The sequence below is a fragment of the Schistocerca cancellata genome, chromosome 1, assembly GCF_023864275.1.
Source record: "Schistocerca cancellata isolate TAMUIC-IGC-003103 chromosome 1, iqSchCanc2.1, whole genome shotgun sequence".
NCBI classification, from domain to species: Eukaryota; Metazoa; Arthropoda; class Insecta; order Orthoptera; family Acrididae; genus Schistocerca; species Schistocerca cancellata.
In genome coordinates, this window is record NC_064626.1 from 163,468,282 (window position 1) to 163,496,226 (window position 27,945).

The 27,945-nt window shown below is 38.1% G+C and overlaps 1 protein-coding gene across 3 annotated transcripts in view; it reads left to right on the forward strand.

Annotated features, from left to right (window-relative positions):
* The first annotated feature begins 433 nt into the window (after positions 1-433).
* LOC126167993 (zinc finger protein 91-like) overlaps positions 434-27,945 on the forward strand; it is a 173,979-nt gene continuing 146,467 nt past the window's right edge. Inside the window, exons 1-3 of one of the 3 annotated variants that reach the window (XR_007535454.1) lie at positions 434-1,356; positions 9,766-10,005; positions 11,272-11,316. Coding sequence is in view for 2 of the 3 variants with exons in the window: in XM_049920521.1 (XP_049776478.1) it covers positions 1,201-1,356; positions 9,766-10,005; positions 11,272-11,316 (441 nt within the window). In the remaining variant the exon portion in view is untranslated. The remainder of the gene's footprint in view (positions 1,357-9,765; positions 10,006-11,271; positions 11,317-27,945) is intronic. The other 2 variants (XM_049920521.1, XM_049920522.1) reach the window with 2 other exon arrangements.

A 27,945-nucleotide genomic window follows, 5' to 3' on the forward strand; every position in this document is an offset into this window, starting at 1 on the left:
GTTTACGTAACAAAAATGTCAAGTTTTTTTCAGTAATTACAGTACAGTTTTTCGAGGAAGCCTCTCCTTTACCCATATTTGTCAACATAACTTACAATACCTTTTTTTAGTGACATAGCGATATTCTTGTTCACAAACTAGACTACGGAAGATGTCAAACCAAATTGTATATATTTAAATACGTGCCGAAAAGCAAGTAGTCAATATGTTCAGTAGATGATAAGCTCTTAATATGCATATCGAAAGGCTTGGGAGCAATTTTTGTAGATAAATTGGCTGTAAAAATGTCAGGTGGAATTGAGGTTTTGTTTCAACGAATCTGTTCTTCCTGGTAATAAAGAGTAACTTAGCATAAAAGTATTTTTTAAAAAGAAGAAAAAACAATTTTGGGAACTACAGTCACAAAACTGATTCAGCCCGTTGCGCGTTACTGTTCGATTTTGAGACTGGTTAGTCATGTGTGAAGAGTATGATGTGAAACGCAGAATTATCGATGAAAGAAATATGGTTCCTTTTGTTCGTACTGTTGAGAACTTCGTAATGGCAACCGACTTTCGGATCACTTCTTTTTAAGTTCTATATGTTGATTTGGTAACTTTATCGAAGACTGAATCCACTTTTTGGTTCACAAGATGGAGAATGGCGAAATGTTTAGTGGTCAGACATTTTTGCATCACGTCTTCGAACATGATATGTCAAGGCGTCTCGATGATAGCCATTCTTCGACTGCGATAAGAAAAACATCGTGTTTGCGCTTCTGTGGTGATGTTCACCCAAATAATGTGTCAAATAAGTGTTTTCTATCCATTGTACTTTGTTGAAATTTGAAAACTTATCCCTATATTTCGCTAAACTGTTACCATTAATGAATCGGCTTTCGTCCATCAATACATGTATAAAGTATGGCTGTGTTGCTCCGTTCTCGTTGGCGAAGAATGTAGTGGTTCATAAGCAAGGTGTATGATAGGTGATAAGTGTAAGTTGTTTTGACGCTGGTGTTTTTTTAAGAGTAACACCAACCGGTCTTAGTAATCTCATTCGTTTGATCGTTTCATAGTTATTGAGAAGGCTGTGGGCGCAATAGTTAATACACGGAAATCAACTTTTCATCCACATTATTATTCATGTTGTCTTCGTTGTATCGTGAATAGTGTGTAATGTGTGCTGTATTTGTACTGTGAAAATAGTGAAGTTTCAAAAATGCAGCCCTCCAGAAGTATACCAAGTAACATGAGTGAGATATGTAGGTTGTGTTTGTCAAGTGAGGGTAGCATTCTGCCAATATTTGGTGAAGAGGAGGCGGAAGAGCCGCATATCCCCCTGTCCTTCAGGATTCTGGCGTGCGTTTCTGTCGAGGTAAGTAAAGTGCTCGATTTGTGTGTTGTTATTAATCGACGGATTGGATCAACGAAGATTGTTGGTATCAGACCGCGGACAGAAACGATCATTGGAAGAGTAACGAGTGGAATCGTAGTTCGTTTTACGTAGTGTTAATAAGCAGAAGTTTGGCATTTTACTTACGCTTATCTGCTATGTTAATGGGGGGATAATTACAAATTTGTGGGACTCGGGTATTTTTGATAATTTGCTTGTCCCGTTTAAAACAAGATGATTTAAATTTGATTATTTTAGTCACTCGTTCATCTATTGTGGGATCATCTCACAGTGATGCAGGGTTTATCATAAGAACACAGTGAAAATAATAGCTGGAAATTTAGGTTACTTACTACTAAATATGACGGTAGGACAAGGGTGGTCATAGCCTTGCTGAAGGAATCATCCTGGCATTTGTCTGAAATGGTTTTAGGAAAACAACAGAAAACCTCAATCAGGATGGCAGGATAGAGCAAACTCTAACCTGATGTCAGGTCAGTGTGGTTTTTGTTTTACACACCATTTGCACGATTTAATTGTAATACACAGTCTTGTATTGCTTCACTTTACACACTAAGGACTCCTGCGGGTGACTCCTGGATCACAAACATGCTGTTATTTGCCTTGCAGTCCCTGCAGCCTGTTTGAAAAACTGACTCCAGTCCTGTAAACGCACAACTATTCCCCATGCACATCTTTATGTCCACCCTTAGTAAGCCCGAAAAAGTGATCCAGCATACTCCCATGATGAATGAGATGCTGAACTTAGGAGACAGATAAAACACTATTATCATGCAGTATACAGAATGGTATATGCTTTTCTTGTAAAAGAATTAGGCCTACAGTGTTTCGTGTATTGTAAAATGAGTTGTAGTTGTCCCTTTCGTTATTTACCATTAGTGCCTACTCTTTAGTCTAAGCTATTTTTAATTGTGTAGTTGGGGCTTCTGCATTACTGATGAATGTTGTAGCTGCCTTTTTAAATGGATGTGCTTCAGTTATCATCTCTTTTGGGCAATTTTATACCTAGAAAATTTGAGTGCTTGCTTTAAAACTTTTAGAATTTGTTGTTAGTTTTTGTATGGTAAGTGTGCAAATGCAAACTGGCTCTTGTTCATTGATTATGATTACGCCTCTGTATAAAACTGTTAGTGAATCACTGTACTTAGTACTGCTTACCCTGGTTACTTAGTACTGTTTACCCTGGTTTGCACAAAAGTTTGGTATCTGCACTCACTTGGTGCAGTAAGGATACCCATTTTTTCAACAGTTGTTTACAGAGTACTTTCTGCTACTTCTAGTTATTATTCTTATGGACCTTTTCTGCAGTTTAAAAAATGTGTTTCTGTTTTGTGCCTTTGATCCCCAGAAAAGAAAACTGTAGAGCTAAGAATTGAATGTATGTAGGAACTGTATGTCACCACACAACAGCGGCTGTTGCAACCTGATCTGATCATTCCATGTAATTGATGATAACTATTCACCTTCCTTAAAACTTTGTGCTTTTTGCACGATATATAGACATATCATCTACGCTTAATGTGATGGGGCTATTCTTCATCTTTATGCTGTAGTGTATACTTTTTGTTTTCTTTATGTTTAATGTTAATTTATTACATACTGTGTAATTCCAATCATCCTTGAGGGTTTCATTTGTCTTGTCTATTAGTTCTGATTTTGTCAGTGACTATGATGTTGCTGTCATCAGCAAGGAGCAAGTTTACTCCCTAGGCTTGTATTATACTGTCCGAAAAGTCGGATATACATTAAGAAGAGACTAGGATCCAGTACACTGTCCTGAGCCACACGTATGTTCCCTGTCTGACAACAGTTTTATTAAAAATTCATCATCAGCAGATACTTGATCCACCTCTACCTTTTGCACCCTCTTCTCCAGGTATGACTGGACTCTTGCGTGTAGTGCTCCTATAATAATTTGCGAAAGAAATCTCTGACACCTGGTGGTGCTGTTGCCATCTCTCAAATTTGGAGCTCAATTGACAGCTGGTGCAAAAAGAACACTGAGACATTGTATTTAAGATATATACAAAATCACATTATGTGACTGGTTAAGTTATATATGCAGAGTAGCTGTGTCAAATTTTTTGCAACTGTCTGCATCTTCTGTCGCTGAGCCTACTGTAGTTTGTTTAGTAGTATTTTATGGTCAACAGTGCTGAAAGCCAAGGACAAGCCTGAGAAAATACCCATAACAGGGTCATTCTTGTCAAGAGCTATAAGTTGCCTACCACTCTTATGAATTCTCTAGAAGGGCTGTTCTTATTTATGTAATCCATTAGTCTTTTTATGATGATTGATTCAGTGTTTTTGAGAATACAGACAGTAGCGAAACTGGACTCGAGTTTTCAGTACTCTCTGCATTAGCATGGCACAACTTGAGTGTGATTCAGGAACACTAGAAAAGTGCCCAAAGTAAAGGATTCATATATTGTACTTGTTTATGGGTCTTGTTTGTTGTCTATACATGTCTTCAGAACAGATTGGAACCTCATTTATACCTGCAAACTTCCTGTTTTTTAATTTCTATAATGTCTTCCTGAATTCAGACTCTATTGCGGAAAACATCATTATGCTCACTGTGTGTATCATTGTTGGTGCTGGATGTGGCTTTAGGAAGATTTTGTTGCTACTTTTCTGCAATATCAGAGTAGGTCTATTATGGTCTAGTCATTTACAGAATTTACCATTTCCTGTGGATTTTCTGTCATTCTGCCATCATCTTTGATTTGTATGTTGTTACACTTTTCTGATTTTCCCAGTTACATGTTTTGTATTTGTTACTGCAAATAACTATCATGATTGGAAGTAAGTGTGTGTCACATGTCTTGGAACCCTTGGCCATAAACAAATAGTTTTCTGCCGTTGCTATAGCTAAGCGTATTTTATTTACCGACTTGTTTTTCGCTCTTGGTGGTGCAGTCATCCATGATTGATATTACTTTTATAGTGCCTAAGAAATTTTCTTACAATTCTGATATTCATTGTTTTATAATTATACTTCTGGAAGTATAATTATAAAACAATGAATATCAGAATTGTAAGAAAATTTATATATATATATTTCCTCATGAATTATAAATTGTTAGTGCCTGGGTAATGTTAATTATTAATGGAAACTGCCTCAGTTGTGTTATTACATATTTATTGTGTTAAGACCAGTTTCGTCGTTTGTAGAACTTCTTCAGGCTGCCAAGTTGTGCTAAAGTCATAACACAAATTGTCTAGTCACATTTAATGTTAAAGACCAAATCCAAAAACTATGATCATCACGGCTGAGGTGGTTTTCATTAACATTAGTGACAGCTGTGGTGCTCAACATAATCAAGATTATTTTCTACCTTGTTAATGTTGGAATTTAAAGAGTTCTCTCCTCCCAGTAAAATATCTAGAAAGTTATAAGTATTTGCAACAGCATTTGCCCTGTTTTTGAATGTTGTGCAGCATTTGTTACGAAAAGATACACATGCTTTCTCTTGTGCATCTTCAAGTTGTGAATGTAAAACTCTTTTCAGTGTATACAGCATACTGTACATTTAGCAGGAGAATGAAAGGTTTTAATGTGAGTGTTTTCTTTTTCGGTGAATGATCTTTGGATCAAGAGGAATGTTCATGGTGAGTCACGGGCTTTTGCAGGGACATAATGTTAATTACTGCTGTCACATCACCTTTCAGTGCATAGTGTCACAGTTTTGTTGTTAATTGACAAAGCTAGAGAGAGAGAGAGAGAGAGAGAGAGAGAGAGAGGGGGGGGGGGGGGGAGAAAAGAAGGGGAAAAAATCTGTAGCATAGCCCAAGCTCTAGGTCAGTTTGGAAGGTGACAGTTGGGTCGGATTGAGTTGATGAAACAAGCGAATCTGATACAAAAAGTAAACTGGTTGGGGTGACAGACTGACCTGTAGCTTAGCTTGCAAGGAGAAAACCACACACAAACAATAACATCACATTATAGTCTCCATATTGTTTATGACATTTGTCACAAGTTTCATATGTCACTGATCAAAGCCGATGACTCATATCAAACATTCCTCATTATCCTGATCTTCACAGTGTAGAGTTTTTAAAGGTGATTTTATTTCACTGTAATCTTTTTATAATCATGAAGTTTCTTATGTGCCATTCTGGAGTGTATTGCAGTGATTGCATGCAACCAGTGCTGCCTCATGTTTGTTGCAGATTTAGGTAATTACTTGTAACACATTTACTGTAATTTACTAACAGTGCCCATCGTGGTCTCCTACGTTTGCAATACTGGTAATACATGTCATTTGCATGACTATGTACTAAATGAAATTGTATTGAACAGTAGTACATGGATTGTGCATGATGGAAATTTGTTTCTAGTGTAAGTTGCGTCCTTAATATTTCTCTGGAAGACTGCAGTTTCCATAGTGGATTGCTATACAGACAAACACACTTGTACTAGTGGTGCTTTGAGTGATTCTATAAAATTTGATCATATCTATCCTTATTTGCTGTTAGCTTTTGAGTATAAAATGTCTGTAGTAGAAAACACACACTTTTGAATTAATGTGATAGTGTACTGCAGTGCAGTGTTTTCTTTATGATACTAATTCAGATGACAATTTTGACAAAGTTTACTGTTGTACCAAGATAGAAATAATGATTTGATCTGTTATGATGCTTTGTTATGACTGAGACCAGTATTATGTAGCTTGATGAAGCGTGTACTGTGCCTTTCGAGGTGACACTACTGTCTGTGTGACTTACTCCAACCACTACTAATGTTTTCTGTTGTGGCTGCTATTTTTGGAGTTCTATTAGAAAGTTGCATACCATATTTCAATTTTTGTTGCGTTAAAGAACAACAAGAATTTCTGTTTCTGGTCCATGATGATGTCTATCTGTATTGTTAATGGACAGTGATGAAGACAATATGAACATTCTGTCAACAAGGCAACTATTTGGCAGACCTCTTTAACCACTAAGGCGACTATACACTATACAGTAACTCGTATTTTAACTATCAAAGTATCTGTACCCAATGTGACTCTGGGCTTTGACCCGAGTAAGCTTCTGACACATTAAAAACTTGAAAAACATCAGGTCACAGTGAGAAAATTGGGTTTTCAGTGTGGATATAAATATAACTACTAAATGTACAATGTAAGAAATAAAGTAAAATAGATTATCACAACACATTCAATGCCTTCGCTGAATCAGAACGGAACTCCTGTCTTCCGGTTTAACCAAGTCTCCAGGCTGTATTAGAAAGGAACCTGTCACCACAGCTTTCATTACAAAAGAATAGTGCAGATAATGATGCCATTGGTTGAACTAGAAAAGCTGCATCGTAAATGTCCCATATTGGTGTTTCGGAGTGAAACATTATTATCAATATGACACTGCATTTTGACAAAGAAGAGTAAGTCCATGCATAGAAAATCAGTTCGTAATTTCTGATATAGTTCACAATAGTATATCATCAGGAAAAATCGTGTATGATCGTATTTCAGTTTAACGAAAATATTCATTGGGAAGTATGTCTACTTTTTATGTAGGCCTATCATTCTTATACTTCATACGTGAAATCTGATTTATATAATTATTTATAAACTTAAGTAACATAAAAATATCTGATGGTGATATTTATAGTGCCTGACAGATTGCCTTGAGAATAATGTAGTCTGTAAAATATTATTGTACCTGATCTCTTGACAGCCTTGATCAATAGAATGTAACATCATACATTTACTATCTTTTATTTTTATATAACTACATTTTGAAAGACCGCCAGAATTATTATACTTACTGACTTTTGCGCATTGACATAATTACATATGCTAGTAAGTGATAGCTGGTGAAAAAATTGGCGACATAATAATGGCAGATAGAATCATTGGTTATAAGGATTAGGCTACTTCGGAACATTGAAGTACTGATATTTGAGCTATGAGTTCTGTAAACCATATTTTTTAGAGTTCTTTTTTAGTGCAATATTTAGGCATGCACTGAAATGAAGAGCCAGGGTAGTACTCACATTCATACTCAGAACAACAGTGAGGCAACAATGTAATGGGGACAAAAGCATGAAGGATCTTGTGAAGCAAACAACATAGTATCATATGTGCTCCATGTTTTGAATTGAACTAAAAATACCCTCACTGTAACTGAAGACAAAAAGAAACTTGTGATTTGGAGTGATAACTGCTGTGGACAAAACAACTGTGTACTTGGGTATACATACAAGTTTGTACTGTTTTGTTGCCTGTTTGATTGTAATAAGTATGTGGCTTTTGGCCACAGTTTCCTATCTTGTGATAAAAATTGTGCCTTAATAGAGAAGTATAAGAAGGTTATGGTTTACAAGAAGTAATTACTTCAGCACACCCTTCTTTACTATTCAACATATGCAGACCGGAGGAAAAAGACTTCATTCACTTCCAGACTGCTGCTGATGAAGTAATCAACAAGGCAAATCTACATGTGAGGTTTGCTGCACAAATTAAAGTGACCTCACCTGGAATAATGCACATAAAAAGATATTCATTGAAAGTGAATGGTGAGAAAGTGTAAAACTCCTAAAGAAAGGCAAAATTGCTGGCATTTTCATTCATATGCAACATTCAGTAGTGCAAAGTATTACGTGATTGTCTGTCGAAAGAAATACTTCTTTGCTATGTGGTACCCTTTGTATCACATCACCATCTACAGATTTTTGCTGATCTGTTTACTGATACTGCAAACTGATGATTTTTGTTTCGTATTCTGTAAATGTCTTAAGATATTTATATTTAAGTTTGTTTTGTCAACCATTATAGCATGATATCTCTGTTAGCCTTAGCCCATATAGGTAATGTGTAAGACACCTTCTTTTCTTTAAGTTTTTAATTTTTTTTTTTTGGACAATTGAATGCAATTTTCTCTCACCTTACAGTATAGTTTATACGAGGGTTGTTTTTTTTTTAAGTAAGGGCCATTTTTATTTTTTTAAAAAAAGATACAAATACTTTTGTAAAAAAAACTTTTATTTTCTGATTCTACACACTTTTACCTATTTTTCTACATAGTTGCCTTGTTTATTTAAGCACTTGTCATACCGTACAACTAAGTTTTTAATTCCCTCTTCAAAGAATTCGGCTGCCTGCTCTGACAGCCAAGAGTTCACGGCCGCTTTCACTTCATCGTCGTCATTGAAGCGCTGCCCGCCAAGATGGTGTTTCAGGTACCGGAAAAGGTGAAAATCGCTAGGAGCAAGGTCGGGGCTGTATGGTTCATGGTCCAAAACTTCCCAGCCAAAAGAATCAATCAAATCCCGAGTCTTTTGAGAGGTGTGAGGCCTAGCGTTATCGTGCAGGAGCAAAACTGCTTTTGTCAGCATGCCGCGCCTTTTGTTTTGAATTGCTCTGCGGAGTTTCTTTAGAGTTGCACAGTAGGCATCTGAGTTGATAGTCGTTTCTCGTGGCATAAAGTCCACTAGCAAAACACCGCGCCGGTCCCAGAACACAGTTGCCATAATCTTGTGCTTTGACAGCGTCTGTTTGGCTTTGACCTTGACGGGTGAGGTTGTGTGTCGCCATTCCATCGATTGTCACTTGCTTTCGGGAGTGATATGGGATACCCATGTGTCATCTCCAGTGACAATTTGACTCAACATGTCATCCCCTTCTTCCTCATAACGAATCAAAAAGTCCAATGAAGTGGCAAATCTCTTCCCTTTGTGGTCCTCTGTGAGGAGTCTGGGTACCCACCGAGAACACAGTTTCTTAAAGTTTAGGTTTTCAGACACAATTTTGTACAAACTTGTGGAAATTCCAAAGAAAGAGTGAAAATTGTGAATCTTCTGTCCTCACGAATCTTTGTTTTGACTGCAGCCACCAAATCATCAGTGATCACAGAGGGCTGGCCTGAGTGTTCTTCGTCATGGACGTTTTGACGGCCATTTTTAAACACTCTAACCAGTTGACGCACTTTACCTTCACTCATTGCATTCAAGCCATAAACTTCTGTTAACTGACAAATTTCTGCAGCTGATAGGCTTCTCGCGGTCATAAAACGTATCACTGACCGTATCTCACACGCGGCGGGCGATTCAATAATCGTAAACATTATAAAGTAGCACTGCGATGCGTACACGTCAGCTACAGAGCTGCAACTTCCATCAGTGTGAACGGGAAGGATGCCGGCAAGTGGTGCGGTGGCTTGTTGCGGCGTCCGCACGAACTAAGGGACTATATGCGTGAATGGCCCTTACTTAAAAAACAACCCTCGTATTTCCTGGGTGATGATAAAGGTTTAATGGTATAAATGTGCGCATATGTGATGGGTGCTATGTCTGATTGCAAACACACACCATTTATGTATTTGTGTTTTTAATTGTGATATTAAAGCTAACCAAATATCATGTTACAGGTTACACACAGTGATGGACTGCCTTCTCTGATATGCCAGCAATGTTTGAAGCAAGTAGATTCATGGACAGAGTTCAAGCAACAGTGTGATGCTTCTCAGGCAACTCTGAAGGAATGGCAGCGTGCTGCGGAAGCTGCAGCTGCACTGGATTCCTCTACCAATGGTACCCCAGACCGTGTTGTAACTTCTGTTTCCGATGTCACAGATCTTGGCAGCCAACCATCCCCTGCTGCTAACAAGGTACTTAGTAATCATATTAACTATTAAAATATGTTAGTTTATTGTGTTAGTAACTCTCACATCTAGACATAAACAAACAGAATCTTATACTGTTGATGTTAATATTCTTTTTAAGGGAGACTGTCAGCTGGAGGGGTATGCTCTGCTGAAACAGTCCTTTGTCTGTTTGAAGTAATTAAGAAAAATTAATGGAAAGATAAATCCAATATGAAACTCACAATCACCTTTATAATTTACCATTGATATGTATATTGAGCACAATGCAGCTCAAAACAGAAATTGCTACACTCTGATTGCAATTACTTTGTGATTGACTTTTCTAGTTAGTCAAGTGGTAAGGGACAGCCATCATCCAATCGTAGCTCTGTCACCTGTTTTGTAGGAATGTTCAGCATCTTGGAAAGCGAGGTTGTCGCACACTGGGGACACTGCCCTTCTGCCCACCATCCTGCTACTGTAATCTGTCAATCACAAAGTAATTTTAATCGGAGTATAGAAATGGTCTCAATTTTTTAAAGGAAAGTGTGGAGTTTCATATCTCATGTTTGCATGTTCAAGCAGCTCTCATCACCAATCACCACTTTCCTTTGGCTTACATTACTGGAAAAAAAACTAAATGCTGTAACAAAAAATATGTTGTACTCAGGTACACCTGCCTTTTTTCCATAATTTGCCCTCTTTTTAGAGCTAGAATCTCAGTTGTGACAGCTACTATATTTTTATTTTTTCATGCAATATAAGACTGGCTGTTAAGTTGTGAATTTACCAGTGCAATGGAGCAGAACATGATTCTGTTGGAGTTGCATATAATGCAGCTCGTATATCATGCACCCTAGACACACACTCTCTCTCTCTCTCTCTCTCTCTCTCTCTCTCTCTCTCTCTCTTTCTTCACATACTTATCAGAATGCTACCAGTGATGGAGTATGTAATCACACAGGACCAGCTTATGTAAGAAAAAATTCATTGTTAAATTCATTACTAGTGTTCCAGTGGTCATACTGTATGATTACAGCATGTGATGCTGCCAGTTTTAGTGATGCCTTGTAATACAAGTGACACGAGTTCTTGGACCTAGAATTATAGGCCTGTATTATTTCTCTGAAGGAAAATATTGCATCGTACATTTGTCATGTGTCAGATTCTGATGTTGCCACTTTCTTATTTCACATCACTTAGTTTGTTATCTACATAATGTATTTTGCTGTTATCCTCTTAGTTGGTGGAGCCTTGTACATTAACTCATTCATACATGATGTTCCATAGATCTCATCACGAAGGAGACACTTCATTGCTGTGGATCAAGTCAAGGTATAAATTAACAGAAGTAGCTGTCAACCTACCTCTGTAAATAATTATAACTGTTAACTTGAATTAAGTTAGTAGAGAAACCACAACTATTATGGAAGTTCTCTCTTCCCACATTATTCTAGGTAGATGTCATTTATTTTCAACTACTGCTTAATACCTTCTATAATTGCACTCATTATTGTCAGAGAGAAATAATTATATTCTTGCTATAAGAGTGGAGGCCTATTTTTTATATACTAAAAATTTTTCTGTGTTATTCTTAAGGAATTTTTTTCAGTCCTACACCTACTTGATAGGTTTGTACCTATTACCAGTAATCTGTTTCTGCATCACACAGTTCAGATCAGTTTCTCTAGATTTCATAGAACTAAATTACTAGAGGAGACAGTCTGCACTTTATAATGTTCTTCAACTGTGAGTACTTTTCAACTTTCCTCACTGATTATCACAATACCCATTCTTCTGGGTACCACTTTCCATTCGGTGTGGTCATTAGCGCACACAACTAACCACAAGATCAATGCTTGTCAATGTGAAGGGCTAAGAGCTTACATAATACTTGTTCAGAATCTTAAAAGTTCATATTCTGTACTTGCAAGGGGAGGCCACAATGTCAGGATCACAAATAAATGAGAAAATCGCAAGAGAAGTTTTATAAGTCCATTATGTACTCATGTATATGTACAAAGCTGAATGCCTGGTCATTCAGTTAGTGTCCGCACATGGCAAGTGGGTCATGGACAAATCAGTAGTTAGTCCCACCAATACTTACTTTTTAATCTGTATGTTTTTCATCAGTGGTATTGTTCTTTAATTTGGCATTTTAGAGGTAATACAATGAGAGACTCAAGGCATTTTCATGAAGTTGTAGTGAATTTTATATGTTACCTGTAATTAAATTTTGAAGGACGAGGGACAGGCTAGGAAAACCCAAGTCAAACCTTGATAAATAATAACAGGGTATATATGCTCTGGGATGACCAGGAACACACAGGAATTTTTTCATCCAGGAAAAAACTGGGGAAAACTTTAAGAATTTTTTAGAATTCTGGGTATTTTTCGTTGTTTTAGTCTTCAGTTAAATTTTTGTAATTTTGTTTGGTAAGAACTGATAAACAGCAAAATGTATCAAAGGCTTTAGGACAAAGACTATACAATACTTCATAACAATAAACTGCTGCCGACGAGCGTGACGTCAAAATTGTTTACATTAAGTTTGTTTGACCAGTTGCCGGTAGGCTCACACGCTTGCGCAGTTGAGTTGTGGGTGGGCAGTACCTTCTCCCGCTTTTGGCTGCTTGAAGTATGGTTGTTAGGTGTATCAGCAGTAGCAACAAGCAGCCAGATGATACCCTGAAAAATTTTTCTGGTGTGCCCAAGCTGCCAAATTCACACATGCGCATAGCAGTGTGGGTTGTAGTGGGGAGGGAGTTAATGTCCATGTAAGCCGTGTTTACGGTTAGTGATTTTGCTGTTTCCTCTTCGTTTACACTTCACACATCAAATGAAAACAAAATGGATTTCTGTGGTTGAGAGCTATCAAGTGAGTTAAAATACATTCACATAATTATGGAAGGCTAACATATGTTATTAGTTTGTTTTCTGATTTTATTTTATTCCCACATTTTTGGCAGTCAGTTGCCTTGTAGAACAATGAAGTTATTTTTGTCGGCTTGCTAAATAAATGTGGCTTTTATTGATCTTTTCCCCAGAGATAGTCAATTTATTAGAAGTGAAATGTTTCATTCCGCACTATTGGCAAGTTTCAACTTTTCACTGATGTCAAGTGCACGTTTTCATCTCTTGGCATGTCTAATGTGACTCTGAGGCATTTGACTAAGTACCTGCAGACCCTGTACTCAACAAGATTGTGACTTTGCCAAGAGCATGGGATTAGAAGTGGATAACAATGATATCAATGAGCTTGTGGAAATCATAGCTAAGAAATGATCACCGAAGAGCTTATGGGATTGTAGTGTGTTTCACAGCAGGAAGTTGTGGCAAGGAGTTCTTCAGAGGAGGAGGAGGGGGGGGGGGGGGGAGAGGAGGAGGCGGATGCGGTAACAGTAAAGCAACAACCTTTTTGTGCAATAAGAGAAATGCTGTGAGCATGGGAGTTGGATACATTGTACATTCAAAATCATCACCCCAATAAAGCAATGGCTACATGCGCTACAAATGTATTTGATGATAATGCTGTGTCACACTTTCACAAGTATTGAAGTGTCAGCAGAAACAAATGACTATGCATAGCTTCCTAGTAAAAAAGAATTAGTTATGTATAGTGAATAATAAAGTACATAACACTGTATTTATAATTTTCTTTGAATAAATGGCACGGATAAGATAAAACTTTGAGTACTTCTTTTGCATGGAATACCTTGGTAAGAGTAAGATTCTGGAACAAATTATGCTGACTGTGCAAGGTTCCAATGTACAAACAAAATGCAGCTCGAGCAAGAATCAAGTATGCATCTTCGATGAAGAATAAATACATTCTAACAGTCTTTCAGTACTTAGTGAAAAAAATTCAAAGATTTTTAGATATGCCGGAACAGAATCTGAGGACCTGTTATGAATTTTCTTTGACACAAAAATGTTTACTAAGTATGTGTAACTGTACTGCATTTTAATCAAAATGCAGACTGATTTGGACAGTCTCTGTCCTTGTGTGTTGTCAGTAACTAGCCCCTCTCATCCATTCTCCCATTTTCCAGTCATCATGTCTTATGAATACAGAGTAATGGTTGTTTTTCCCATTTTAATGTATAAATAAAACTACTTTATGGGTAATCCTCCTACCTAACCTTAGTGGAATGCATTTTAAGATTCAGATGTTTTTTAGCTAACACTAAAGCTAATTTAATCAGACTATCCAAGTAAATATGACGGCTAACATTCAGCTTCTCTTCCATCAAATGTGAACCGCCTTTTCAGCTTGATTCACCTCTCTCTCCCTGACTCATATTATCAAACAGTCCTGTGTACACAGCGCACTTACTTATAAAAAAACCTTGATTGTTCAGTATGTATTCCTTGATTCTATATTTATGCCTTTCGTTTCATATATTGTCTAAATGACAAATTCCCCTTCCAAATACTTTATGATTCAGCTAAAGGTAGGTCTCTTTCTGTGTGGCAACTTGACACAGTCTGTTGTTGAAATAAATCTGCCTCTCCTCTCAATTATCAGCGGCAAACTGAAGTGACATCTGTGAGTAGTAATCTATAGAAATCCTTCGTTGTATTACTAGTAGGATGAAAATGCAAACATTCTTGTTTTGTAAATAGATGTTACTGCATGTCATGTTGTTCCTTACGTGAAGTATCACCCAATTTATTTACTTCTGCTAGTGCATTTAATCACAATTATTTGCCCATATCTTCGTATTCAGCAGTACCACAAAATATATTTAAAAGTTCTGCATCCACACAGTCATCACTGTGCCAATTTTCCGCGTTCTTGAGATTCCAGCTATTCTCCTGTTATCTCTGAGCTAACTGTCCTTGTCTTGTAAAACATTCAGCTGATGCATCACCTAAATTTTTCATTCTTCTTACTATTTCTTACTTTTGCAAAAAAATATCCCAGTGTCAGCTGATTATCTTCAAAAAAAGAACTGTCACAGATAACTAAGCACAAGAGAAAAGGACTGTAAGCATGAAAATACTCTGATATGTGCACAGATTTAAACAATGAATAATACAACTGTGACTGTGTCTGCCATACAGACTAGTTGATCACGGAAATGCTGACACGTAGCAACTGCTTTTGGCTCATTTATGACTCTTTATAAGTTTCAGATGCACCCAACGTGTTTTTCAGGGGTATGATCAGGGATGAAGATTTGTACCTTTCTCTTCACAAATAAAAAATGTCTTCAGGCCTGCTTCCATCTGGAACTGTGTGCTCCGCGACTATATTAATGCAGGATGTATACGATCCGGGAGATCTGGGAAACACCCGAGAATTTTTTCATCCAGGAGAAAACTGGGAAAAATCTGGGAATTTTTAGAATTTTGGGAATTTTTCATTGTTTTAGTTTTCTGTTAAAATTTTTGTAATTTTGACTGGTAAGAACCGATACTCTAAAAAGGGGTATTACTGTATCCCACTACTGCAGAATAATACTCCAACAATAAAACATAAATGAGAGAAAAAAGAGAAAATAACTTAAATTGCAAAGGAAATGCCCCGTATACGATGACACACGCTCCGATGAGCGTGAAGTCACAACTGTTTACATTAGATTTGTTTTAGCAGCTACGAGCGCATGCGCAGTTGAGTCTCTTTTGAGTAAGTAGATTCTCCCGCTTCTGGCTACAGGAATGTTGCTGTTGGCTGTGCGAGCAGTCGCAGCAAGCAGCTAGATGTTACTGGGAAAAGGGGGCGCAAAATTCATATTCTTGAGGGGGGGGGGGGGGAACTTGTTTCACAAAGCGCCTATCATCCAGCGCAAGTTAGTCTATCGATTGTTCATATGATTTTGAAACATATCCCTATTGGTTTTTGAACATTTTTGAACACATTTTAACTTGATTTCTGAATGAATCATAAGTTGATTTTTGAATGCGTGCATAGTGTATGTGATGTCTCTGTCAGGAGAATCCTCGTCGCATCTAGAAATAAACTTTCCGCAGACAAAATGGGACAGGGCTATATGTGCTGAGTGGAGTAAAGCCAAACGAATGAATGCCAGTTGCTGTCTTGATTATGTGGTTGATTGGGTTTCCGAATGATCAGTGCTGTTACAATTACTAGTGAAATCCATAGATTCAAACTACCAGAATGAAAATAAATGATGAACAGGAATAACAGGTGAGAAAGATTACATATTATCTTCTCGGTGTATCAAAGAAAATGAAATTTCGACAGAAAATTTTAGGCCAGATCACTAAACTAGTAAGGACCAGTTTTACAGTCCTGGGCTAGCAGCCACTTAAGTTCTAACCTGGAAGTAACGTGGAAAACGTGTTGTACGAACATTGACAATGGCAGGTATAGCTACAGAATTGGTGATAAGATTGTTTGTTAGAACAAGGAAGAAGAAGAAACGTGGACATCACACAAATTATGGAAGAGTAAGACGATTCCAAATTTATATAAAAATTTTGTAATACTACTTTTCGATCTCGTGCTTGAGAAACTGGCGCATATGAATGAAGTGTGAAACTATTTCCTAACATAAAGCTTTTTGCTTGTAGTAGGCCCTATAGGCATTTCATATTGGTACTTTGTGAAATATATTCTGTTGTGTTATAAAGATGTCCGTTTATGCCAAAACAGTCTTGTTTATTTGGTGTGTCTTGCAAAATTGCTGCAACATTAGAAAGGCCTATTTTGTTTTATCTAACAGACAGTGATAAAATAGACGTTACCATATTGAGAAACCACACCAGTCTTGGGCATTATTTGTATTAAAAGTTTTTAAAGTATTGGATAACGACATTCACATTTTTCATGTAGCAAAACATTTGGTGAACTTTGATGAGGTCATAGATTCTTTCGCAGAAAGGAAAGTATGCCATGTAAAGCTGTAGCAAGATTAGGGAGGAAAAAACAATGCTAGGAGCTAAGGATTGAAGAAATGTGTACTTTCTTGCTTGTCTATTGTCTTTATTGCTTTTTTGTATCCTATATTTAATTTTATGTCACACAAAACAGCAAGTTATTAGCTAATCGACAATAAAGAGTGCAAATTTCCTGAAGAGCTGTTCTCCCGATTACAAATCATCCCATTTGCTGTTAATTTGCGAGATTTATTTTAAGAGAGCAAGCTGTCAAACCCGCCGACTGGGAGCAGGAGTGGCACCATAGGACATTTCAATTTCCACTGTCCTGAATATAGTTTGATAGTATCGATTACAAAATACACACGTTTCCATTCCACAGAGCGGAATATAGTGACGCGCAACAGAAGAATGCTGTATGAAGAGGCTTGGCACTGCACTTTGGCCCACTGAAGACCAAATGACATGTCTTACGTTTCCTCGAACACACGTTTTATGTTTCAGACTTTTCAGAAAGATGTGCGCTACAAGATGAACATATTTTTGAAAGTTCTATTCCCCCCCCCCCCCCCCCCCCCCCCCACCCCCCTGCTGATGGCGCAGAGCAGTCTGAGTAATAGTGGGTAGTCTCTACGTGACACGTGTTTACATTTAGTGATTTTGCTGTTTCCCCTTCACTGACTCTCACGTCAAATGAATAAAAAAGAGATATCTGTGGCCGGGAGCTATCAAGTGAATTAAAATACATTCACATAATTACGGAAAGCTAAAATATGTTATTAGTTTCAGATTTTATTTTATTTCCAAGCATTAATCGCCTTGCAGAACAATGAAGTTATTTTTGTCTGTTTGCTAAGGAAATTTGACTTTTATTAACAATTTCTGCAGAGACAGTCAATGTAATTGAAACGAAATGTTTAATTCCACAGTATTGGCTAGTTTCAACTGTTTGCTGCATTTCAGGTACACATTTTCATTTTCTAGCACATATGGCATTATGCCATAATAAAGAACCAAACATGATATAATACAGTACTGGTGCTCCAAGAAAATTTACATCCCGAAAACCACACTGAAAAGCTTCATATCAGGTTGAGGTCTACTTCATTGGGAATCTGGACACACGAATGTGCACTTTAAATATGCACTTTAAATGTGCACATTTTAGTATGGTTCACAAAATTCCGATGCTCTTGGAGTATCCTCTGATGTCTCGTTTCTTTTAAGACATAATGTACGATCTTTCAATGTTTTACACGTACGTACATACATGCTTCCTACGTCATGGTAGCTGTGCAAGCGCAGTGTCACCTGTTATCTGGCATCTGCTGAAACTAACCTGTTTCTAACAAGTCGGGAGAAATATTGCGAGTGGTAGTTTGAACAGAGCTACTTTCAGAGTAAATATCCTTTTACGTAGGTTGAACTGTGTGTGAGAATGTACCATGAATTTCTTAAATTACAGAGCATTTTACTCTAATTTAAAAATCATTATTTTGATGACTAGCCATTTAAAATAATTTTGAACCCTGAAGATCAGACATTTATGTCATTAAAAATTTTACTGGCACATTTGTGTGATATATCTTAGAGTGTAACACGTGCATAAAAGATCAACATTGTATGCGAAAGCTTAGCTCTTGCAGCTTATTAACCTTAGAGACCAATATTATATGTGAAAGCTTTGTTTTTCTTGTAGAAACACTATGTATATTAATGTAAACTATTAACCTTCCCTGTTGTGTGTTCATGCTACTTAACAGTGATGTTTCTGTTGGCTGACTACATCACATGTCCTACGCTCTGAATATCCGCTGTCATCGACTGGCGAGATCACATGACATGAGTTATGAGTGGCCTACAAAAGCACATCACAATTTAGATTTCGGTGATTAGGAAAGTAACATGCGGTGTTTGGTGGAATTCCAATGTATACTTTCATAATATGAAAATATGCAGCGTACATGTTGCTGCACATCAAAGATATTTCCAAAACGTGTCTTCTTTTTTTTCCCCTGAGTTTAGTTTTCTAAAGTGCCGGAAAATTATACGCTGTGTATAAAACAATAAGGATTGATACGTTTTGCAGTTTTGAGGGAAAATATATTGTCTCTTAACACGGAAAAAGTGTGTTTTCACCCGGGACAAAGTGTATTGTTTACCAGCAAATCCGGGAATTTTTTTTTCCTTGTCTGCGTATACACCTTGTAATGACATCAGAGATCGGAAGGGCCAACCCCAGATTGCTGCCAACCATGCTTGCCAAATCATTTATGTATACAGAGAACAACAGCGGTCGTATCGCGCTTCCCTGGGCACTCCTGACAATACCATTGTCTCTGATGAACACTCGCAGTCGAGGTCAATGTACTGGGTTCTATTACTTGAGAAATATTTGAGCCACTCAAATATCTGTGAACTTATTCCATATGCTTGTACCTTCATTAACAGTGTGCAGTGGGACACTGTGTTGACACCTTCAGGAAATCTAGAAATATGGCATCTGCCTGTTGTCCTTCATACGTAGTTCACAGTACATTGTGTGAGAAAAGGGCAAGCTGAGTTTAGTACGACAATGCTTTCTAAAACCATGCTGATTCATGGACATATGCTTCTCAGTCTCAAGAAAGTTTATCATATTCGAACTGAGAATATGATCAAGGGTTCTGCAGCAAACCAAAGTTAGAGATAATGGTCTGTAATTTTGCAGGTCTGCTGTTCTACATTTCTTATATACTGGTGTCACCTGTACTTTTTTCCAGTCACTTGGGACTTCGTGCTGGATGAGAGATTCATGATAAATGCGGGCTAGGTAAGGGATAATGCCATAGAGTACTCCTTGTAAAACAGAGTACTTCTTGTAAAACCAAATTGGGATTCCATCTGGACCTGGTGATTTATTTGCTTTCAAATCTTTCAGTTGTTTCTCTATGCCAGGGATAATTATTACTGTAAGGTCCTTATGGGAAACTGTCCGATGTTCAGATGATGGTATATTTGTATGATTCTCCCTTGTGAATGATTTCTTGAATGTCAAATTGAAAACTTTGGCTTTCGTTTTGCTATTTTCAACTGCCATACCAGACTGGCGCGTTACATTTTGCTCATAATACTGAACAACCTGAAAATGGTAGATTTCAAAATGTTTCAAAATTTTGTACAGCTGTATCTTTTCGTTTCTGTTTCAGAAAAAATGGAGAAATGTTGTTATCGCTGTGCTTTGACAGGAAAGTGATGTGCTTGTCCAGCAGGACAATACACAGCCACAAACATCCTTTTTTTTGTGATGCAAAATGCTTTTCATGGCGTACAACCACCACTGTGGCCAGTGAGGTTATCAGATCTCTCTCCAATTGAACGTATCTGGGACTTGGTGATATTAAAACTTAACATACTCTTTCTCTAAGCCCTGCAAGGAAAAAAAAAAAAAAAAAACCCATACACAGGGTGCTTGGGAAAATCTATCACAGGATGCCATTGGCACCTTTTGATACTTTATATGCTTTGCCACCAGAGGGGGCACATTTCGTATTTGGTGCGACTGTTGGGACATCCTTTCCTGTGACCTCTGTTTCATTTTCCTGAATTTGTTGTTATATACTCCTACAGTAATTCGTCATTACACTTATCAGTAAACAGAGGGTGTTGCATTTTTTTTCCCCCTGGCAGTGTAGAAACAACTGCTAGACACTGAAACCAATTGCGTGAAATGTTGTTTGGTTAAGTAATAAAAAAAAATGAAAATAACATTCAGTCAATAAAGAGCCCCCAATAAATACTGTTATCTGCGAGACAAGCAACAGAGATACCTTGGAATGGCTAAAAGCCACAGAGTGGTTAATTTAATAGAATCTGTTGGTGTGACTCATGGATGGCATGTTTTCTTGTTCCCTGGTCTTTTTGAGAATTTCTTTTTCACATACTGAGAGACAAGGAGATTCTCATGGAAGAAACATTACATAGTTTCATCTAGAAGCCAGACTCCTCTATAAATAGGTGTGCAAAAGCGATAGTAGCTTCCAGTATGTAGTGAACACGGATACAGTCATCAGTCACAGAAGTGAACTGCCCAAAAACATACAGCATATTGGAAAATTTAATGAATTGAGGCTCTCTAATAGCTGCCCAAAATCCTTGTAATAGACCAAATGCAGTAGTCATGACAGTACACTTCCATTTGGAGATCATCATGGCTCAGTTCCCAGTCTGTTCATTCAGATTTTGTCCCTCCGAAACCCCACCCCCCTCCCCCTTCAAATTGTTTATTGCTTTAGATAAACGAATAGATGATCATTTTGATTTCCGGACAAATCTTCAATCATCTCATTGAGGCACTGTAATGTAACTGGGTAGATAAAAAAATCTACTGACCAAGCAGTGGCAGAACACAAATATAAAAATTTAACTAGGCAAGCTTTCACAGCCAGTGGCTCTTCCTTCAGATAGAAGGTTGATGGGGAAGGAAGAGGGGCAATGGAAAAGGACTGAGAGGACAAGGGAAAGGGGTAGATTTTGCGAAAGTCACTCAGAACTGCAAGTCAGGGGAGACTTACCAGATGGGATGAGAAGGAAGACTGATTGTTGGGGACTGCACCGGACGAGCTTTGAAAACATGAGAGTTTAGAGGGAATACGGGGTAATATGCAAGACAGAGATGTAAACATTGTGCATGAGTTAATAAGAATGAAAAGCTAAGTGCATTGCACATAACAGAGATGGGAGGGGTAGGCAAAAAATAGACAGGTAAGAAAATGAAAGATGTAGAAAACTAAAACGGAGTGAAGAAAGCAGTAGTTACTGTGAAGAAATGCTGAGATGGAAGAAATTAATGTAAATTAAGGCCCGGTGGGTGGTGAGAACCAAGTTCCTAGCTGTTAAGTTCTGAGAAACTGGTGTCTGGGGGAAGAATCCAGATGGTACATGTAGTGAAACTGGCGTCGAGGCCACGATTGACATGTTGTAGAGCATGTGGGAGGTGTGTTAAAAAAGTAAGGTTACTTTATATGTTTATAAAAAAAAAATATTTGTTTATTCAACAATATTCATGTTGTCCCCTTCAAAGTAACACCCCTCAGATATAATTCCATTGTGCCAACGCTTCTTTCAATTCTTGAAGCACTTCTCATAAGCAGTTTTTGGTGCAGCCTTTAGTACTTCCAGTGATGCAATTTTTATTTCCTCAATCGTTGAAAATCTTCGTACCTTCATAGGTCTTTTCAGTTTTGGGAACAGGAAATAGTCGCAGGAGGCCAAATACGGTGAATATGGTGGATGGGACAAGATAGTCGTATTGTTTTGGCCAAACAATGTCTCAGAAGTGACAATGAATGACCAGGTGCATTGTCGTAATGCAAAAGCCATGAATTGTTTTTCCACAATTCTGGATGTTTCTTGCATATTGCTTCTCGCAAACGGCGCATAACATCAAGGTATTACTCCTGATTGACTGTACGACCTTGAGAGAAACATTCATAATGCACTATGCCACTGTAATTGGAAAAAACAGTGAGCTTAATTTTGACATTTTATTGAACTTGGCGTGCTTTTTTCGGTCTTGGCTCTCCGGGATGCTTCCATTGGGATGATTGGGCTTTGGTTTCGACATCATAACTGTAAACCTATGTTTCATCACCAGCTATGACCCTTTTGAGCAAATCAGGATCATCATTGACATCAGTCAAGAGCTCCTGAGCAATGCTCATGTGACAGTTCTGATCAAAATTGAGAAGTTTTGGAACAAACTTCGCCGACACACGTCTCGTCCCCAAAACATCCAAACGAATTGCATGACAAGAGCCGACCAATATGCCAACATCCTCAGCAGCTTCTCTTATGGTAATCTGACTATTTTGCAAAACAATTTTCTTCACTGCTTCGAAGTTATCATCTGCTGTTGATGTGCTAGGGCGTGCAGAGCGAGGTTCATCATTGGCATCTTCTCGGCCATCTTGGAAGAGCTTGTACCACTTGTAAACATATTTTTACTTATAGCAGACTCACTGTATGCTACTGTCAACATTTCAAGTGTTTTAGAGCACTTGATTCCATTTTTCACGCAAAATTTGATTCAAATTCTTTGCTCCATTTTTTATAATAATTGAAAAGTGCTGAGCTCACTTAAACACGTCTAACCTTTCTTTAAAAAATAAATGAAGTATGCTGTACACTTGAAACTGTGAACATGTGTTCAGGACGCGTACCAGCATCACAAAAAAAAGGTTGATAATCGAATATATGTTGCCTGCGCAATTTGAAAAGTCATCTTACTTTTTGAACAGCTCTCGTACTGCAACTGGATATTACATGTTGCCAGATCGACCCTCTGCCTGTATCCATTCATGCTAACCAATAATTTGGTGGTAGTTATGCTGATGTAGAAGGCCAAACAGTGTTTACACAGCTGATATATGTCATGTCATTTCACAGGTGGCTCTCCCGTTGATAGTCTATGTTTTGCGAGTTACAAGGCTGATATAGGTGGTGGTAGGAGTGTGCATAGGGAAAGTCTTGCAGCAGGAATGGTTACAGGGACAGGAGCCATTATGTAGGGTGATGGATGCAGGAGCAGAATAGAGTCTGACAGGAATATTGCAGATTGGATTGGCAATGAAAATCTATTATAGGTGTGGTGGGCAGAATCTCAGACAAAATGGATCTAATTTCAGGGCATGATTTTAGGAAGTCATGGCCTTGTCAAAGTAGCTGATTAATACATTACAGCCCGGATAATACCGACTGACCAGGGGTGTGTTCTGAACTTGTTTTCCGGAGGGATCAACAGTAGCAGGATTGGATGTGATGGCCTGGGAAATCTGCTTTTGAACTACGCTGGTATGACAATTACGTCCAGTGAAGGCTGACATGTGAGTGGTGATGCATTGCCGTAAAAAGTCTGCATCCAAATAAATAAGTTTGACTTGAATGCCAAGGCTATGGGAGGGAATGTTTGACATGGAGTGGATGGCAGCTGTCAAAATGTAAGTACTATTGTTTTTTAGTAGGTTTAATGTGGACAGAAGTGTGTAGCTGGTCTTTGAAGAGGATGAGATCAATATCAAGGAAAGTGGCACGGGATTTGGAATAGGACCATGTGAAATTTAATTGGGAGAAGGTATTCAGAGAATCTAGGAATTTTAACACGTCAGTTTCACCATGAGTCCATATGGTAAATATGTCATCAATGTAACTAAACCAAGCTAGGAGCTGAAGACATATGGATTTCAGGAAAGCCCCTCCAAGTGATCCATGAAAAGAGTGGTGTAGGACATCCTGGTTCTCACGGCAGCACCCCTGATCTGCTTGTATGTCTGCCCCTCAAAGGTGAAGTAGTTGTTGGTAAGTATAAAGTTGATTACGGTGAGTAGGAAGGATGTCATAGGTTTGGAATCAGGTGGTTGCTGACTGAGGAAATGTTCAGCGGCAGACAGGTCATGTATGTGGGGGATGTTGGTATAGAGGAAGGTGGCATAATTGGTGACAAGCAAAGTGTGTGGTGTGTAGTGGGACGTGTGTTCTGCCACTGCTTGGTGTGTAGATTTTTTTACCTATCCAGTTAAATTATTTTGTCAAAAATGATTGTTTTCGTTGTCATTGATACATTAGATAGAATATACAGGGAGCATAGTATGAATTGTTGATTAGCTGTAGACAAAATACCATAAATATGAAAAGTGCCAGGAAGGAGAAAAACTGGTATGTAACTAGTAAGGGGAGTACATACGTCCTATACCTACAGTGCTAAATTTGCAATATTTATAACCCGTTATCTCAGAACTGTTGACAGAAACCTGAAATTTTTCTGATTACTGAACCAGAATCATAATATATAGACAAATAACTAGTTATTATTTTTTTAAAAATTTATCTTCAATTTTTTTCTTAAATCTGCTTTTGCTTCTGTGAGTAAAAAACTATTATAGATAGAAAGTTTTGGCAGTTCAGCAGCAGCAGCAGTATACTAAGAGGTAACATAGTGTAAAATTAGATATACTTGTCTTTAATAATTCATGAGGTAATGGGCCAAACTTAAAAAAAAAAAGGTAATTTTCAGGAAATCAAGGTTAAACTTTTCATTTGATATTAACTCGCCTGTGGAGGCATGCCAGCTCCTAGAATCAGCCATGCCCATAATCATCATCATCTGGATTCTGTTCTTGATCATCCTGCAAACCTAAAAGCTACTTTCTTTTTCTGCCTCTTGCTGCTTTATTCATTTCCTCTGCTTCACTATGGGCTTTCATTAACCTAAGTCAATCCATTTGCTGGAAGGCTTGCAGTGTGTTGGCTCCAGGAGTGATACCAAGTTGCAATCTAGTACCTTAATTCTTCTCTTATTACCATCATTAAATATTATCACAGCATCACAAAAACCCAAACATAGTTTTCATTCGTACAAAGACATTGTTTGGTATGCGGGTCCAAATGGCATTATTGAAAGATTCATTTGGGTTTTGCGTTCGACCATAGACACATTTGGAAATGAGGTCAGGATGAGCTACCACTTTGTATATTGGTTTAATAGCTTCCGTCACTGCAGATGGTATGATATACTTTGGTGGATCTGGTTGGTGGATTTGTCAAGTTTAGATTTGCACATAATATTTGAACTGTAGTCAATCCTTTACCTAAGCACCTCATTCCATACAAGAATCTAACATTGCTCTCAAACAAATCATTCATGCACTTTTGAGAAGTCCAAAATGAAGTAAAGTGCCTGCAAACTTTGCACTGAATAACAAGTTTGTTAGCAAGTCTAGTCCTTGCAGATGTGTCCTCACAGATGTTAATTTGCCCACCACAAACCTTAGATGAGACAGCATCTTGTAAAACTTATCCTTACACACACAAATCGAATAAAGCAACATAAATTATTTACATGACCTTCTTTGTGAATAAAGAAATCCGCATAGTTTTCAAGTTTTCTCTTCGAAGTACTAGTGGGTGAGTTCTTATCATGTGTCTGTGATTCAGATGAATGTTGATTTCCATGGAAACATCGCTTCTTAAAGCAACCATTTCTTTTCATCATGTTGAAAAGAGGTATAAGAACGTGTAATAATGCACCAAACCACCGTAGTGACAGTTCAAAACCTAGAAAACACTACATCCTTAAAGTAACTCCACAAAATGCAACAAGGATTAAACAACTGAGAACCACAGCCTTCTAGATTGAATAGTTCCGGAGGTAGAGATACTTCAGAAAGTCAGTGCAGAATGGCCCGATTTTTCTACACAGGCACTGATTTGAGAAAGATCAAAATTATTAAGCAATAATAATCAGAAAATGTCACTCTTTGAGCAGTTTCACCATATGTACTCCCTAAAATTATTTACATCCTGGCAGAAGTTCCCTTGCCACATTTAGTGAACACACAGCATTTTATGGTTCCATTTGCCACAGGGTTGAAGTAGTTATATGTCCTTAATTTGGAAATTATGCTCTTAGTATTTATGGCTTGCTGCACACTTCAGTTTGCAGTGCAATCAACCTATCATTTTGTTCTCCAGCTCTTGAGGGCTCAAAGGAGTGAAAAGTATAAGTAGATCTGCAGTGTAGTAACCACTTGCCGTGTGTTATTTCTGTTCACTTGTTTGAACAGGCACCCGAATAGATAGAACCAAGATGGATCCTTTGAGTACTAAACAGTGTCGAGAACAATATGGTTCATATCAGCAACTCGATTCACTAAATCTCTGAGCTATCGGTGTCATCCTGCCCCTCTCTGGGCTCAATTAATTGCTAGCAGTTCAAACGTATGGCAAAAAATGGCACCCTTTAGGGGAAATGGTTGTAGGTGATAAGAAGGATCACCTTGTGCACTCACTGTGTATACTAGGGAGCCTCATTCTTCCAGCAGCCATGCAAGCAAGGTCCAACCAGCTGCAGTTTATAATGTACATTTTGAGGAATCGTGCCTGTCATCTGGATTTGGAAGTCATATTGGGATCATTCTGACTGGCAGAGAAAGTTTGCCCCTCTCTGGGCTCAATTAATTGCTAGCAGTTCAAACGTATGGCAAAAAATGGCACCCTTTAGGGGAAATGGTTGTAGGTGATAAGAAGGATCACCTTGTGCACTCACTGTGTATACTAGGGAGCCTCATTCTTCCAGCAGCCATGCAAGCAAGGTCCAACCAGCTGCAGTTTATAATGTACATTTTGAGGAATCGTGCCTGTCATCTGGATTTGGAAGTCATATTGGGATCATTCTGACTGGCAGAGAAAGTTGAGACTATACCTGCCTTGCTTGTGGAATTTGAACATAACTCACAATTTGTAACATTGTCCCCAGAAATGATATGAGTTCCATCTGCCACAGGGTTGAAATTGTTATATGTCCTTAATCTGGAAAATTATCCTCTTACAGTAGATAACTAGGATAAATAGGCAGTAGGGTGCTATCTCAAGGGAGAACTCGAAACATTTAGCTTTGTGTGTGTGTAGAGAAACTGAGGCTCAGGTTTAGATACATACCCAATAGAACAGCACACAATGGGAGAGCACTGCACGGTTTACGCTATCTGTAAAGAGATGAGTTTTGCTTAATACAAGGTGGATTCCATAAGTAATGCAACCAATTTTTTCCTAACAATATGATACACCACAGTGTGTTCTAACCTAATGGACTAGGTGGAGAGTGGTGTTAGCGTCACAGTGCATCTGGTCTCAGTTGCCTCTTAAGCTGCTGGAGAGTCTGGACTTGTGTTCCTGTAAACCCTATTTTGAGATTATGTAAAACAGTGCAGTAGATTGAAGCAGCTGTGCACTATCAGATTTTGTGCTAAACTTGGGAAGCCCATCACTGAAACATTTCCAATAATTCAGGAGGCCTTTGGGAATGATTGCTTGTCCAAATTAAAAGTTCTCCACTGGCAAGGAGGGCCATGGGGAGGTCACTGCTGAAGCCCGCAGTGGACGTCCGTCAGCCTCCTGAATCAACGAAAGTATGAGCTGAGTGCATGATTGTTTGATTTCTGACCGATGGTCAAGCCTTCAGTGGTGGCAGAAACTCTAAACACAATGAAACCAACTGCTTATCGCTGTGAAACCAAAGGTTTGAACATGAAAAGAGTGTGCGCCAAGGTGGTTCCAAAAGTGCTGACCCACAAGCAAAAGGAC